The sequence below is a fragment of the Cinclus cinclus genome, chromosome 14 (genome assembly GCF_963662255.1).
Source record: "Cinclus cinclus chromosome 14, bCinCin1.1, whole genome shotgun sequence".
NCBI lineage: Eukaryota > Metazoa > Chordata > Aves > Passeriformes > Cinclidae > Cinclus > Cinclus cinclus.
Genome location: NC_085059.1, coordinates 20,390,758 through 20,407,538, shown reverse-complemented (window position 1 = coordinate 20,407,538; position 16,781 = coordinate 20,390,758). Strand labels below are relative to the sequence as shown.

At 50.1% G+C, this 16,781-nt stretch overlaps 2 protein-coding genes across 2 annotated transcripts; one reads left to right on the top strand and one right to left on the bottom strand.

Annotated features, from left to right (window-relative positions):
* The first annotated feature begins 4,902 nt into the window (after positions 1-4,902).
* On the top strand, positions 4,903-8,281 carry GNPDA1 (glucosamine-6-phosphate deaminase 1). The gene is made up of 6 exons (XM_062502185.1): positions 4,903-5,026; positions 5,103-5,204; positions 6,269-6,451; positions 6,986-7,170; positions 7,751-7,925; positions 8,184-8,281. Exons 1-6 carry the CDS (start codon positions 4,903-4,905, stop codon positions 8,279-8,281), a joined length of 867 nt encoding a protein of 288 aa, XP_062358169.1.
* A 1,724-nt stretch (positions 8,282-10,005) lies between these two features.
* RNF14 (ring finger protein 14) lies at positions 10,006-16,418 on the bottom strand. Its single transcript, XM_062502070.1, has 7 exons — positions 15,638-16,418; positions 14,999-15,150; positions 14,189-14,716; positions 13,254-13,482; positions 12,410-12,582; positions 11,764-11,894; positions 10,006-11,188 (listed from the first exon to the last, which is right to left on the bottom strand). The coding sequence occupies exons 1-7, from the start codon at positions 15,789-15,791 to the stop codon at positions 11,125-11,127; spliced, it is 1,431 nt and encodes a 476-aa protein (XP_062358054.1). The 5' UTR covers positions 15,792-16,418; the 3' UTR covers positions 10,006-11,124.
* Positions 16,419-16,781: the final 363 nt, after the last annotated feature.

Here is a 16,781-nt window from a genome sequence, read left to right as displayed (position 1 = left end):
GGATTCACAATTTGCACTGAGAATTTCCCTGCAGTGAAGAGCTGTCCTGATGACATGCATGGATTTACTCACTGCTGAGGTGGGATTACATCCCTAAGTAAGGCTGTAGCAGCAGTGGTAATTAGCTGCACAGTGATTGACTCGGACAACACAGAGACTAAAATAAGATGCAACCTGGGCATGTCCTCAGAGAAGATGCTGGAATGTATCCTGGAGAAATGGTGAAACCATTTGTGTCAAAGCCATTTTGGGGCCAGTGAAGGCAAATCACGGATTAATTAGTCCATCTAGTCTGAGCATGACTGACTCCAGAGGGGTTAGGGCAATTTATTCCAGGTGCTCTCCCTGTATTTATTTTTATTTTCTTAGGTAGGGAAGCTCAGTAGAAAGATGATGCTGTGGTTACAGCACATGACTGGTTCTGCTTTCATTTCCCAAACGGTTTGAGGCAAATCACTTCATGCCTCTGTGTTTTTTTGTCTTTTTCTCCAGTACAAAATGTCTTTTCTCCCAAGAGACACTTGAAGCTTGAGGTCATTGATTTTAGCGACTTCCGTACGGGATGTGCTGGAAAAGTATTTGAAAGCAATTGAAAGTATGACAGAAGTAAAATTGAGTCCACTGAAATCTTGGAGCTCTACATGTGTTCCTTTAATTATTGTGTACAACTGAGCAATAAAGGGAACACTCTTAATCTGCACTTTGTAATAAATATTGAACACTAAAAGCTAAATAATAAGCCTCAGAGGCAGGGCGTGTAAGCTAAACTAATAAGAACTGAGCAGGACATTAAAACTAGATCTTCTTTTTAGTGCTAAATTACCCAATTAAAAAGAAAAATCAAAATATTTACATGACAAGACCCTTTCATCATCAATTTGAAAGTACTCCTGTGTCCCTGGAAGCAAAGACACTCCATGTGCAAGATCTGGATTCACAGGGCTTGAATATACATAGATGTCATTTTCCACTGTGGAATAACATCCTGAATTAGAGTTCTGTATAGTTAAGATGGAGAGATTTGTTAAGGATTAATAAATGCTATCTAACAGATGCTCCTCCCCAGAACATCACTTGGCCACAAAGACTTTTTTTGCTTGGGACCATCTTGTATTTGAATCATCTTTGAGCTTTTTGCCCAAAAAAGCCAAGCTGTGGCTGGCCCATCCCTGGAAGTGTCTAAGGCCAGGTTGGATGTGGCTTGGACCCACCTGGGATGGTGGAATGCTCATGACAGGGGGTGAAACTGGGTGACCTTAAGGTCCCTTCCCACCCAAACCATTCTGCAACTCTGCAACAGCCCCTGCCCAAGGAAGCTGCTCCACTGCCTCGGAAGCAGCAGGTTCTGCAGGTGTGGGCTCTGTACGGGGTTTTGGAGAGGCAGGCAGCTGCAATTTCAGTGTTTGTTGCAACAAGAAAAGGCACTCGGTCACATCGGTTCTGCTGGAACGAGCAGAGCCCCAGCGAGCACAGCCACGTGTCGCACAGCCCGCGCAGAGCGGGGTGGAAGCACCGCCGTGTTCACCGGGGTGGAAAATTATGCCCCAATAAACCACGAGTATTGCGAGGAGGAGGGATGAAAACAACAGTGGCATTGAATTGGAAGACTTTCCCAATGGGAGTTCTCTTCCTCCGAAACCCAGCAGCAGAACCGAGGGGTGGATATGGAGTGGTGCAGTGAGTTGTGCTGGATGGTGCACGGGGCAAGGCAGAGCTGAGCTCCAAATTGCCTCAGTCCAGCCTGACTTTAGGGGCCCCAGCTCACTGTTTTCACCAATGTCCTTTGTTGCTCTGTTATTTCTTCAGCCTACTGGAGAAATCACAATTAACCAATGGTTAATTTAACCTTGCTATCCAGATTAAATCCCCTACTGCTTAGACTGGCAATTTTGAACCTGGTGGGGAGTGAAGTCCTGACATCTTTGTCATGGGAACCTCACCTGAAAAACGGGAAGGGACTGGCATGGGTGCTCTCCAGAGCTGCTTGTTCATGCATTGCCCTACACATCGGCTTGTTGTGACCCCAAAAATATCCTAACTAGGATTTGGGTGCTGCTGGGAGAGCTAAGATGTGAGTGGAGTTTGCAGGAAAGAGCAGCTCCCCTCCAGATCTATTATTTCTCCTTTTCTTATAAATTGGGGTCAGAAGGTAAATGGAACAAGATGGAGCAGGAGGAGGTGACTGTTGGTGGATATTAAAAGGAGTCTTTAATTACAGGATTTGGAGAGAGGATTCTTCATGGAGATACCTTTTAATTGTTGCTGTTTCAGGGAAAGAATCCCGTGCTCCCAAGCAGTTCCCAACAGCAAAAGCCCTGGTCTCTGAGCATGCTGACTCTGATCGCTTCAAGATGAGGCAAAAGAAAATGCTGTGTTTGTTAGAGCTCCCCCATTAAACTTCAACTTCTCCTGAAGAGAAGCGTTTGTTTCCTTCCATCTGCTGCTTTCGCAAGGAAGGAGTATCAGCCTGTTCAGACACCAGGAAGTTCTTCAGCATGGGAACAGCTCGCTGTAAACTCAGGAACAATAACGGGTAGAAATTATCATGCCTAAAAATACCCTGCATGCGAGTCACACGCCTAAGCCGGCCCCGGAGCAGGGTGGATGAAGCGTGTGGATCCACGGGATGCGCTGGCTGTGGGCAGTGCGGGGGCACCTGCCTCCCTCTGCTGCAGTTTCTGCTATCACCAAAACAGATTTTGCTTTTACAGGGAGCTGTGGGCTCGTCCTGCATCTCTGTGCGCTGCAGCTGCCCAAGGCACTCGCAGGGGAGATGAAAGCCAGACCCCGTGCAGTCAGAGCCCTCCAACACTTGGATTTCACTGAACCCATCCCCACAACGGCGCTGTGTGAGCAGCTGGAGGGGGCTGCTCTCCACACATCCCAGGAGACCCAGGGCAGGGGAGGTGGGAGGCAGGGGATGAGGTGACACTGTCCACACACAGGCTGCTCTGAGGGCAGACAAAGCCCGCAAGTCACCCCGGGTGTTGCCCTAGAGCTCACCGCCGAGGGAAGCCCGTGGTGTCTCCTGCCATCGATTCCTACGCGGGCAGTACCTCCAGTGTTTGCTTTTCCCAAATTTCCGAGCGCTGGCCGCGTTTCCAGGGTAACGCCGAGCGATCCGGTGAGGGCTCTTCGCACAGCGGCGGTGCCGGTGCTCTCTCCCTGCCGGGCCCTGCAGCAGTTTTGGCTCTGCACACCGGGAGCTGCACTTGTGCCACAATAGCAGTGATGTGGGAACTCCCAGGTGTGTGTGCAGGTCAGGTGTGCCCTCACCAGGTGTCCTTCGTGCCCGCAGCATCCTGGAGACTGAAGCAGCTCCAGGATGGGACCTCAGCCGGGTCTCCATCCCCTCCATCCCAGCGGCGACAGCCCCCGGTGAGCCCAGCAGCTCGGTCCTGTGCCTCTGAACCCTCCGATGCCGTGATTCCTGCCAGGGGCCGTGCAAGCCGTGGCTCGACGTGACCCCGATGGCACAAGTGAAGAGCTGTGTCCCACAGAGTCAGAGCCAGGGCTTGCCCTGCCTTGCGGGAGAGCCGGGAACGCCGCTGCTGTCAGCTCCTCACCCGACACCGGGCACAGAGAGAGCTGCCCGTGGGCTGACACTGCTCGTGGAAACACACGGCCATGGAATGTTTAGTCTCTGTGGCCTAAAACTCTTGCCGTGTCTGCCCGCAGCGGTCCGGCTACAGCCCGGCACACCCATCATTGCCCGACCCAGCGCCGACCAAGGCTCTCCAGCATGAGACAATACCGGGAGCACTGGTTCGAGCCAGGTCATTTAAATAATTAAAATGAGAAGGAACTGCGTGGGCTGGATCCCAGCAAAGCAATTTGTAGCTCATTCTTCCTTCTGAAGAAATCGAAAATCGGTCTGACTTTGAAGTAAGAGCTTTGTATCCCAACAATGAACCAAGCCTGTGCAAGGAGAGGTCAAGCACATTTTCATGAGAGCTTGAAGGCAGCTGGAGCAACAACAGGAAGGTGTTTGGGGGATACCACTGTGCCAGAAGCAGTAAGGACAGAGACTGTGGTCTTTCCATCCCCCAGAACGACCCCAATATGCCCCAAAGTGAGTCCCTACAGAACAGTTCAAGTGTGAGAGCAGCTCGTTTTAGTGGGACAGAGCTGGGAGCTTTGCTTTAGGGCTGAAAAGCTGAAGGACAGAGTCGGGTGGATCCCTGCTGTGATGGTGACACTCCAGAAGAGCCACATCGAGGTATTTATGGCCGTTTTAATGCATTTGGAGGAAACACTGCTTCCCACAGCTTTGCCTGGACAACAGGCGCACTTGCCATGTGGTGACTGATTCACCCGAGCAGCCACACCAGATCATTCCCGGTGGATCCACCCGTTCTGCTGAAAATTCCAGCCACACCAGATCATTCCCGGTGGATCCAGCCGTTCTGCTCAGTTCAATTCCAGCAGTATCGGATCATTCCCGGTGGATCCAGCAGTACCGGGTCATTCCCGGTGGATCCACCCGTTCTGCTCAGTTCAGTTCCAGCAGTACTGGATCATTCCCGGTGGATCCGGCAGTACCGGATCACTCCCGGTGGATCCAGCCATTCTGCTCAGTTCAATTCCAGCAGTATCGGGTCATTCCCGGTGGATCCAGCCGTTCTGCTCAGTTCAGTTCCAGCAGTACCGGATCATTCCCGGTGGATCCATCCCCTCCTCTCCATTCCAGCCGCGCTCCCTCCCGCGGGGCCGGGGCCGGGCCCGGCTCTCTCCGCCCTCCCTCGGGGCGGCCCGGGCGGCGCCTCCCGGCCCGCGGAAGTGATCCCGGCAGGGGCGAGCCGGGAGGAAGCGGAGATTTCCCACCGAGGTGATCCCGGAGGAGGCGGCGATCCCGGAGGAGGCGATCCCGGGAAGGCAGCGGCGGTGCCGGGCGGCCTCACCATGAAGTTGATCATCCTGGAGAATTACTCTCAGGCCAGCGAGTGGGCGGCCAAGTACATCCGCAACCGCATCGTGCAGTTCGGGCCCGGCCCCGGGCGCTTCTTCACGCTGGGGCTGCCCACAGGTGGGTGCCGGGGGCCGGGCCCGGGGCCGGGGCCGAGCGCGGGCCCTGCCCCGGCTGAGGCGGCCGCTCCCCGCAGGCAGCACCCCCCTGGGCTGCTACAGCAAACTGGTGGAGTATCACCGCAACGGGGACCTCTCCTTCAAGTACGTGAAGACTTTCAACATGGACGAGTACGTGGGTGAGTGCTGTCCTGTCGTTTTTGTACCTGCCCGGGAGCTGCTGGGCCCTTGCTCCGGCAGGGCCTGGCGGTGAGCGAAATGCAGCTGTCCAGGTAAGGGGGATAACATTTCACAGAGTTACGGCATCGCTTGGGATGGAGAACACTACGACCAACTATGATCCCACACCTCTGTGTCGTGGCACTGACTGCCACATCCCACCTTTCGTCTTTCCTTAAACGCCTCCAGGGAATTAGCAAAGGGGGACAATTTAAAAACCTATGGAAGAAATTTTTAATTTTTTCATAGGTTTGAGAACATATGGACAAAAGTGGATAATGGGTGTTGCCCGGTATCGCACACACTGTTACAGGCACTGCTATATGTTAGCACTCAGGCACTGACCAGGTAAGGAACAGTTTATCAGTGCAGGCTCAGTGTGCAGCATTAACTTCAGCCTTTGCTCTGGGATTATAAAGGTCCCTTACAAGGACCGATGTGTTCCCTGAGTGCCCTCTGGTATCTCCTGCTCAGATAGCAGAGGACTGTAATTTCTGAAGTCATGGTGAAACAGTCTTCTCAGAAGAAATAGATCCAAAGGTGAAAACATACAGGCTAAATATTTGCTAATGCTAGTTTTATCCTGGTCAAGAGGATTTTTTTCTGTGAATAATCCCAGTCAAGCAGCATTAGGGAATAAGGAGTCCAGTGTGGGTTTACAGCAGTCAAGGGGGGTAAATATGCAATAATCATAGAATAATTATTATTTCCCAGGCTCCTGCACAGTTTTTAAAATAATTCTTACTAATATGAAATGGAGAAAAGGCTGAAAAGGTACTGACAGATGAGGCACAGCATACACCTGCTTTTTGAACATCTGTTATATGTTAATATGGGTATGTGTCTTACAGGAGTTGATTTTAATTCTGGTATTTAGGGAAATAAAAACAATTCTGCAAGCTGAGGGCATGACAAAGGACAGAGAGCAGTGCTCTGTCACCAAAGGCACTGCAGGGGGATGGAAGTGCTTTGTTATGGGCGATTCTGGTCCAGCTGACCTCAGTCCTGTGTGTTCTGTGACCAGGTCTCCCAAGGGATCACCCAGAGAGTTACCATTCCTTCATGTGGAATAACTTCTTCAAGCACATTGACATCTCACCAGAAAATGTCCACATCTTGGATGGAAATGCCCCTGATCTCCAGGCAGAGTGTGATGCATTTGAGGAGAAAATCAAAGCAGCTGGAGGCATAGAGCTCTTTGTTGGAGGTGAGAACCCGAGAGCAGCAGCCTCTAAACCCTGTCCCAAAGCTGTGCCTGCCCCCCCAGTTCTCATTTGTTGTTAGGATTGTTCATTTTCAGTGCATTTGCACCCCACAGTCCATGGCCCTGGGCACTGCTGTGTCCTGGCAGCCTTGTATCCCCACGTGCAGTCAGTGAATTGTTCAGGAAATGTTAGCAGGAGAAATGGGAAGGACTAGAAGTGTACAAATATGAAGTGTTTATCAGTTGTCAGTAGCAACAGGAAACTGCTGGGAGTAGCTTTTCCCACACAAGCTCTTCCCATCAGTTTGCCATAAGGTTCTGCCACCTACTTTGCTTTGTTGTTGTCCCAGCGCAATCAGGGAATTGCCTGGTGGCTTCTGAGGGGACTCTTGCTATTGTTCCTGCCAGACACAAATCTGAGCTGGAGCAGAGGAATTGCAGGGGTCTGTGCTCCTGGGAGCACTGCCTGTCCTTCTCCTGGGAGAGCTGCTGGCTCTGCTCCCACAGCTGACCCTGCTCACGCTGTCCCTGTCCCAGGTATCGGCCCCGATGGTCACATCGCCTTCAACGAGCCAGGATCCAGTTTGGTGTCCAGGACACGAGTGAAGACCTTGGCCATGGACACCATCCTGGCCAATGCCAGGTTCTTTGATGGTGACCTCTCCAAAGTGCCCACCATGGCTTTGACAGTTGGAGTAGGCACTGTCATGGATGCCAGAGAGGTGAGGAAAGAAATGGCTTCCTGCAGTCCCTCTGGAGCAGCCAAAGGTTATCCTGCTATGGAGCAGCCACGTGTCCTCTGGTGTAGGGAATTCCAGCCACACAACACCTGATCCTCCTGCCCTCTGGCATCCTGCAACACCATGGAGAGGCTCTTGCTCTGTCTCTGCTGGCTCTTGTTTGTGTAACCCTGCAGCAGCTGTTCCCCCCAGGGAGCCAGGAAGGTTTGGGAGGGTGTGTTTGGTTAGGGATCTCACCTGGAGAGGAGCTGCAGAAATCAGGTTGAGCTGATGTCACACCAGCTGGTCATGAAAACTGTGTGGGACCACTTTTACTGGACTCTGTTCCTTGATCTACACTTGTTAAATCTCAGTGTACAGGTGGCCAAAGGATCGTTCCAGTGACCCACCAGGCTGTGATTTCATTGAGAGCTGAAGCAGTCAGAGGAGCAGCAGCACAGAGAAGTGACTGTGGGGAGGGTGACAGGGGTGTCCCCATTCTCAGCTTGGCAGAGTGTGGTTGGGCTCTCCCTGACCTCCTGTGCCAGGCTCTGACTGCCCCTCTCTGTGCTGGGGGGTGCAGGTGATGATCCTGATCACAGGAGCCCACAAAGCCTTTGCTTTGTACAAAGCCATCGAGGATGGTGTGAACCACATGTGGACGGTGTCGGCCTTCCAGCAGCACCCCAACACCGTGTTCGTGTGTGACGAGGACGCCACGCTGGAGCTCAAGGTCAAAACAGTGAAATACTTCAAAGGTGAATGTTTGACCAGGCCAGGCAGCTGTTTTGTTACATTTTTAGGAGCCACGAGCCGTGCTTTGCAGAGGTGTTGCTGTATAATTAACTCCCAAAGGAGTATATTCCTTAAATATCCCACAGTAGTACATGTGTGATGCTTAGTGCTTGGGTGGGAGCAAAGGCACAAGGACAACAGTAATGTCTAATTCCATTAGCATCCAATGAAGCAGAACTTTATTATGTCTGCTTAATTTGTCTTTTGACTCTCTCCATCAGGTTTAATGCTGGTTCACAACAAGCTCGTGGAGCCCTTGTACAGCATGAAGGAGATGGGAACAGAGAGGAGCCAGTCCAAGAAGCCATACAGTGATTAATGTGCTGAGGCAGTGCTGAACCAGCTGCTGAAAACAGCTGGGAGAAAAGGGAATTGCTGCAGAAACTCATTTCATATTTGTCCTTAAATTAGCAGAATGATCATATGGTTCCTTCTCTCCATTAAAGAGACAGATGCCAAACACCTGCCTTAATTAACCCAAGGAGGATGGGATCCAGTGTTCTGTGCTCCAAAAACTTCTGCCACCAACTCATTCTCTGAAGGAAATGAAGAGTGAGTTGCTTGATCTGTGAACCGCCTGTAATCACAGACTGAAGGCTGCAGAACTGAAATGTGAGGATAAATGAAAGTACAACATTACAGAAACAAGTTGGTGATCACTTTGGGGTATACTCCTTGCAATTAGGACAAGTACCTCGTGTTCTTCCTTCCTCCTCCATGAAACACTCTTACATTAGAATCCTGGAGAAGAGGATTGTCCAGCTGGAGAAGGGGAAGCTCAGAGCAGCACGAGAGCGCAGCAAGAAGACGCAGCCACGGTGAAGATGAGAAGGGACAGTGGGGCTTGAGTGGACACATGATGCTCACGCTGGAGAGGATGAAACCCCACTGTGGGAACAGCCGAGCAGTGGGACAGGATCCCCAGGGCTCTCCTCAGGAGGTTGCCAAGACCTGACTGGATAAAGCCATGGCTGAGCCCTGCTTTGAGCCACATGTTACACTTAGACCCCTGAGCAGAAGAGGCTCCAGCAACATTCCCCACCTGGGATCCATGGTGCAGCTCAGGGCACCTGAGGATGTCACTCTTGTCACACACAAAGCCCTTGTTCATGTTCAGGCCCAGGTATGATTTGCTATGCCTGGTGCTCTCTCTTCTCCAGAATCTTCCATTTCTCTGAGGAAATGCCAAAGCAGCCCCAAAGGAAACACTGCTCCTACTAGCTTCAGCCTCTGTTTAATTACAGACACCCCACACAGGTGGACAACAGCCAAGACCCCACCAATTCTGAAATGTGATTCCTGGGATTCCTATCCAATGCTCTCACATGAGGGGAAAGAAAACTGGGCAACATTTATTTTCTTTATACAGCAATTTTGTAAATTGTTCATCTGTAATGTAACTTTCTTCACTAAATGTCTTTTAATTTTTTTAAAATGGTGACATTTCAGTGTGTCTGGTGCTCAGTCTCAGTGTGCTCATGGTACCAAAGCTGTCCTGGAGGCAGTTTGGTGGGAAGAGCTCCTGTTGCTTCCCATTTCCTTGCCCAGTGTTTTTCTCTGAGGGAAATGCAGGGCCCTGGGGGTGGGAGAGCACTTTGCATGCATGGGAATCCCATGAGCAGAACACATCCTGTGCCAGCTGCAGGTGGGAGCTCTGGGCTGTCCCATTCCCAGCATTCCTGTGCTGCCAAATCCATGCCAGAAGGAAGACAAACAGGGACACTGTGTTTACCATCTTAAAGTGAATTTAGTGCATGTGAAAGGTGCAGGAAATACAACTCAAACCATACACAATGTGCACTTTTCCTACACACTGACCTAGAGCTTCAGCTGAGGTGAGATTTGCTCTTCCTTTCACCTTTTTAATCTCTGTGCCACTTCCAACAGTGCAGAGTCCTCTTCTGCAGAGGGAACTGAAGCACTGTGCATTCTGGCCACACATCCCAGGATGAATTTATTAACTCTCAGTCAGAACTGAGTGAGCTGTGACCACCCTGAGTTCCTGAGGAGTCTCAGCTCCAGGGCTTTCCATCCAGGCCCCACTGCTCTTGAACACAGCACATGCAGCTTTAGTTTCCAAATAAACTTTTAGACTGTTCTGCAAGTGGAAAAACCTTTCAAAAATCAGTGTTTGCCTCCAGTAATCACATTCATACTCTCAAAACCACTTGCTGAGATTTTAGGAAAAAAAACAAACTGGTTTCTGAAATAATTCAAAGTGCAAAACCAATGGAAATAAAGGATCTAGTCCAGAAGCAAAAGTATCAACAATCAAATTTCTTATATGAGGAGTTAATAAAAAATAAATTACTTCATCAGCTGAGAACACAAGGTAATAGTCAGTATCTTGAAGAATTAACGTTCCTCTCTTCCTGATACTTTTCAGCCTCTCACTGGTCACATCCTCAGCTCACTGCCTTGGCACTCATCCCTGCCAGAACACAGACAGGCACCGTGAGGGAATCCAACAGCAGCACTGGGAGTCCCCAACCTCACAGAAATCCCTGGAAATGGCTGTTGGTCATTTTCTGCCCAAGCTCTCAGGGATGCAAAGGCTCAGGCACAGCAGCCAGAGGGAAGGGTTGGGGATAATTAGCTTTAATGTCATTAGTACCAGTAACAACCAGGAGCTGCTTTTCAGAGAAGCACATCAAGAAATTAATAAAAGCAACAAACTTTGTTGCTGAATACAGAAGAAATTTTCTGTATTATATCAGAAAACTCCCCCAGTCCTAGCAGCTCCAGAGAGAGCACTACAGCTCCACAAAACCAACCCCAAACCTCACAAATATTCACAATCCAAGAGCTTCCAAGGGTCAGTCTGCCTAAAGGAAACCCCCAAAATACTTCCAGGAATTGAGGTTTCAGCTTTGTCTGCTGGCTTTTAGAAAAGGGGGCACCTCTTGGTATATATTTTTCCAATGGTTTTCCAATTTCTGACTTGTTTAATAACAGACACATTTGTTTGGGCGTTCCATGATGATCCTGATCCCAGGATGGGGAAAACTCTCCTTTGGTTTTGGCAACAGGCTCTGAGGTGTGAGTGTCCTGCACTGCAGGGCAGTTAGCACTCTTCTGTCACACAATGGAAGTGAAAAGCAAACAAAGGACACACAAAAAGCATCTGCCTCTGGTCTCTTCACCTTTTGGTGCTGGAGGAAGCTACTGATCATCATCTTCCACTTGCCAGAACTCCCTGTCCTCGATGTGCATGGCTTGAAACAATCTGCAAGACAGAAAATCGGTGATATCAGGGAGTAAAAAAAGTCAAATATGTAAAAAAAGTATCACCCTAAATGCAACAACACTACAGCAAGTTCCCCCGTTCTTTTCAGTATTACAAACCACCATCTGTGCCCTGTGGAAGGGGCAAGAGAGGCTGCCATTGTCACCCTCCTGTGACCTGCCTGTCACTTGTCCCTTGGCTCTTCCCCAAGGAAACGTGAGGTAAATGTGCAGCTCCTCAAAGCAGCTCTTCCCCAAATCCTCAAGCTGCTCCTGAGCAGAGGCAGGGAAGCCCCTGCAGGCTGTGGCAGCACAAAAAGGATGAGGTCCATAAAAAAAACCCAAAAAAACAGTAATAGGCTCAGAAGACTCCTCCAGAATTTTAAAACCAAACTTCTTAAAAAGCAAAACCACATCCTGAATCACTCCCGATTTTTACTGGTAGTGCAAATATCTGAGAGGAGAAACTGGGTTTTAAACTGTAGCTACAAATTTCAGGTAAGAATGTGAGAGAGACTGTAAGAAAAAGTAGAAAACGGGGGTTGCAGCAGTGGAGGAGGTCCCTGAAGCACAGACCTGTTGAAGCAGGGGGAGGAGGGGTCGTTGAAGTGCCGGTAGGGGTTGGCCCGGGACAGGGAGCCCATGCAGAGCCAGCAGAAATACTGCATGCACCCTGTGCAGGTCATCTTGTTACAGCCATCCAGTTTCTGGGGGAAAAAACCAAGAAATGGTGATAGCAGAACCCTACTGTGGCAGCCTTCAGTCCCTCTCTGCCCTCAGAAGCACAGCAGTCAGTGAACACATCCCCCCTGGCTCCTGGCACTGATATTTTCACTGGGAGCTGGAATCCCAGCACTGGAAATTGGTTATAATATTAAAAATATGGAAAAATAGTAATTTTCTGGAGCTGGATTGATTTCCTGGCTCTAGTGTGAACCAGAGGCAGCCTGAAACACCTGGAGAACAAAAGGATTCATACAGAGCCAGAGTGAACCTGGATCTGTTTAGTGTGGGAGCCTGACCACCAGTCACTGTTTGTACTCCAGTCCTTGGGATCCACAAATATCACCCTGCCTCCTTTCCCCATGTCACACAGAAATGGAAAGTTCTCTCAGTATTTCCTGGAGACTTCCTCTCCCTAGAGGCTGCAACACATCCAGAACTGCCTCCTTGTGGGTTATTTTCTGTTCCATGGATCCCCAGCCTTTCCCTCCTCACTCACCTCGATGTGGGTCCCACAGCAAGGACAAGACTTGGAGTTCTTTTCCAGCCATTCCTTACTCTCCATCTCTTCCAGGGCTTTCTGAATCACTCTCTTGCCATAGCGTTGTTCCAAAAATCTTTTATTTGTCTCATCTGCTTCTAAATATTCATTCCTTAAATCCATTAATTTCTCTGGGGGGGCAAAATCAAAACCAAAAATCAAACCAAAAAATCAAACCAAACCAGACAGCTTTTGTAATATATTAGATATAGAAGTCCAGCTAATTGTAGCTTAAAGATCCTCAAAGCACAATAGCATCATGAATTAAAAAGCAAGAAAACAAAATACATAAGATGATAATATTAAAACCACTTTGGCCCAAAATTCAGCAGTTTTACACTTTTATTATAAAATAGGTCTGTTGATGAAATTAGAACAATGTAAAATAACATTGTAAATTTACACCATGTAAAATAAACTAAAACAATGTAAAAAAACCTAAAAATGGAAATATTTTTTTGTGACAATATATTTCGTGGAATTCTGTCATAGGATTTTGAGGCCAGACAGAGAGCGAAGCCTCCACCTGATTCCAGTATTAACCCTGACAATACAAAGCAGTGAAAAGATAAAGTAATTCTTCCCTTGCTACAGCCTCTCAGCATTTGACAATCAGCAGTTTAGGGAGCTCTTGAGCTGAGGAGTCTCACCAAAGAAATATTTAATTGCCAGCAAGAGCCCTCCTCCAAATGAATGCACCTTTCAAAAGCTCAGGGTGAGGAGTTCCCCCGCTCAACTTTGAACTTTTCCAGCCAAGATTTCGTGTGTGGGTGTGAGTGCGGAGCCCGGGGAGGGGACTCACCTGCAGTGACCTTGCAGGGGGCCACCCCGTGGTAAGTCATCCTGCAGAGGCTGCAGAAGGCGTAGTTACAGCAGGAGCAGATGCCCATGGTGCAGCCGGGCTCCTGCATCACGGGGGTCTGGCAGCCAGGCCGGGGGCAATAAACCACATCAGCCATGAGGTCCAGGCTGGACTGCAGCAGCAGGCGGTCGTAGCGGGCAAACAGCTCCTCCCCAACCAGCTCCTTCACCTGCAAACACAGCCAAACATGCAGCCAAATCCTGCACACACCCCTGAGACCCTGGCACAGGGTGCCCAGAGCAGCTGTGGCTGTCCCTGGATCCCTGGCAGTGCCCAAGGCCAGGTTGGACACTGGGGCTGGAGCAGCCTGGGACAGCGGGAGGTGTCCCTGCCATGGAAGGGGTGGGACTGGATGGGATTTAAGGTCCCTTCCAACCCAAACCAGTCTGAGATTCTCTGATTCCTTGCATCTGAGAAATTCTGAGGCTTGCTTCTGAGCCTGCTGCAGCAGGAAACAGTAAGCCAGTGAAAAGGTACCAAGAGCTGGGATGAATCCACTTTAGATGCTCCAACATGTCACAGGGGGTCAAGGATCTACTCCCACGGAACAAGGGACAGGACAAACAGCCTCAGGCTGTGCCAGGGGAGGCTCAGGTTGGACACCAGGAGGTCCTCATGGAAAGGGTGGCCAGGCCTTGGCAGGGGCTGCCCAGGGAGGTTGGGAGTCCCCATCCCTGGAGGTGTCCAAGGATGTGGCCCTCCATGACATGGTTTAGTGACATGCTGGCATTGGGTCAAAGGCTCAACTTGGTGATCTTGGAGGTCTTTTTCCCACCTAAATGACTCTGTGATTGCCAACTGTTCACCATGCAGAGCCACAGCCTGGCCCTGAACTCGGGTTCCAGAGCTCCCCAGTCTCTGTGCACGGGAATTACCTGGCCTGGAGTGGCGACAGAAGAACACTTGGGCTCAGGGCAGTTGAGGCAGTGAACCTGTCCATCCCTGATCTGGATTTCAAAGTAGTCCTTCAGGCAGGCTTTGCAGTACACGTGGCTGCACTCAGTGAAATGCATGCACTCTGTGCCCAGCTTCTCACAGAAGCAGATACTGCACAAGTACATCTTACTGTTAAAGCACCTCCTCCTCTGTGCCTGGTCGAAGTCCAAGATCTCCCTGATCAGACTGGACAAGGACTCCACATCCTGCACAGCCCTGGCATCCATGATTTCCTCCTCAGCTGTGGCAGAGCCTGTGGCACCCCCACAGTCCTTCCCAGCCTCGAGGGACCCCCCAGGTGTCCAGCTCTGCCCCTTTCCCTGAGGGCACATTTTCAGCTCGTATGGCGATGAAATATTCAGGTAATTCAACGTTTCCTCTTTGAGAAACTGCATCCAGGCAAACAGGACCACACAGCCTCGGTTCTCTTCCCACACATTGTCCAAGTGCTTGCAAAGAGCGCTGAGCTGGGAAAGAACAAAGAATTCCTGATTTCAGTCCGTTTGAGTAACTCCTTACTGGGCTCCTCCCTTCACACAGTCCTTAGTGCAAACTTTGGTTTCAGATTCAGCAGGTTTTATCCATAAAACAATTCTCACAGATCTAAGTTTTCCTTCCTCAGAACAGTAATCAAATGAAAAACAGCAAGAGACAAAAGAAGAGCAATGTTGTAGGTATTTTTTACTTTGCTTAACTGTGAATTATTAACTTACTCAGCAACCAAAATGTAAAAAAAATGTTCTGCAAACCTGGGCCTGGGAGAGCCATTTCCCACTGAGGGTGAACACGGGCGGGGAGGTCGATGGGTAGTCAGGTGGGAACTCGAAATTCAGCACGAGGGGAGGCAGGAAGCACACGGAATACTCGAAGCCACTGCTCTGGAGGCTCTCTGTGGAACTGCCTGAGCCAGGGCCACCGAGGCAGTGGGAGAAATAACAGGAAAAATGAAAACTAACCAACTGTTGCTGTTTCTGACAGTACCCAGTGTCTGTTAATGTGATGTATTTCTGGGGTTAAATCTATTTGTTCTGCCCTAAATAAAAAAACTCTGAGTGCAGTGAAATGTCACAGGGTTGGAGGCCTGTGCTTAAAGCAGTTAAAGAGCAACACTATGAAATGTCAGATCCTGCACAAACCAGGAGCCTGGAAACACATTATCCTTGAGGGAATAAAAACCCAATAAATGAACTTAATTATTCTGAAGATGTGCTGTTACTCATCTGTGATTTTAAAGTGTACTGAAGATGTTCTGTGTATGAGGATTAAGCTGCACAAACACAATCCTCAACAAGCACAGCAGAGGGTGAGCCACAGCTTTGTCCAGTCCCCATGCTCCACCTGAGCTTGGTAAAACCTCCCTAGGGATAACACAAAACATCTCAACTCACCCCTCACAAAAATTTTGAAGTCTTGAGGCAACTCCAGACAAATTCTCATTTCTCCTCCTTGGGCAGACTCTGCTCTCTTAAACTCGTCCTCATCATAGATGCTGGCCAGAGCCAGCAGCTCGTCCTCCTGAGCCTCCTTGTCTTCTGAAGACATTTAACTTTTCTCTGGAGTTACCACCACTCTGCAATATCAACCAAGTCAATGCATCACATTCCAATTAGCAATTTGAGGCATCTATTTTATAGCATAGCAAGTTTTAGAAAAACCCAGGTAACCAAGCTAAAGCAATGTGAAATATCATTAATTTTACAGGTTGAAAAAATATTGGTAGCTTTATAAAGTTAAAAAAAAAAAAACAGAATACTGAAAAGTCAGAAAGTGTTTGTTAGTTGGTAAAAAAAAGCTGAAATATGAAATATGGAGACTGGACAGGTGACACAGAGACATTTCACTGATGTTTGGAAGAAAACAGGCCTCTGAAAAAACACACAAGAAATTAATTAGTAACAGCAGCTCTTGTCCAGCCCTCTAAAGCAAACAGGGAAACAGTCCCGTTTGTGATTGAAAATATCAGAAACAGGTTCCAATCCTGCACGGGCATCTTGTAGAGGCACTCGTGGAGCAGCTCAGCTGTACGTGTGGGGAAATGAAGGCAGTTCCAGGAGTCACCTTTCGGGTCAGAGCCGCGCCGAGGCAGAGCCGGGGAGCCGCTCCCTGAGCATCCCTCCAGGGCCGGCTGTCCCCGTCCCTCCGGCCCCGGCCGGGGGGAAACACCCGCGGACAAACAACAACAGCAGCACCACAGGCTCGGGGTTAAAGTGCCCTCGGTGCTCCCGTGCCCGACCGCTCGCTCAGGGCTCGGGGCTCATTTCCAGCCGCAAGAGCTGCGGGGCCGGGCCGGGGCACCGCGGGCCGATGGGTCCGGAACGAACGCCGGGGTCCGGGCCCAGCTCCGCTCTGGCGATGGCGGCTCCGACCGCTGCCACCGCCGGGCCCGGCTCGGCTCGGCCCCGGGTAAAAAGCCCGGCCCGGCCCGGCCCGGCCCAGCCCAGCCCGGCCCGGCCCGGCCCGGCCCGGTCCCGCCTCACCCGCGCCTCACCGGGGCAGCCGCGGCCGCGCCGAGCGGGCCGGGGACAGCGAGGG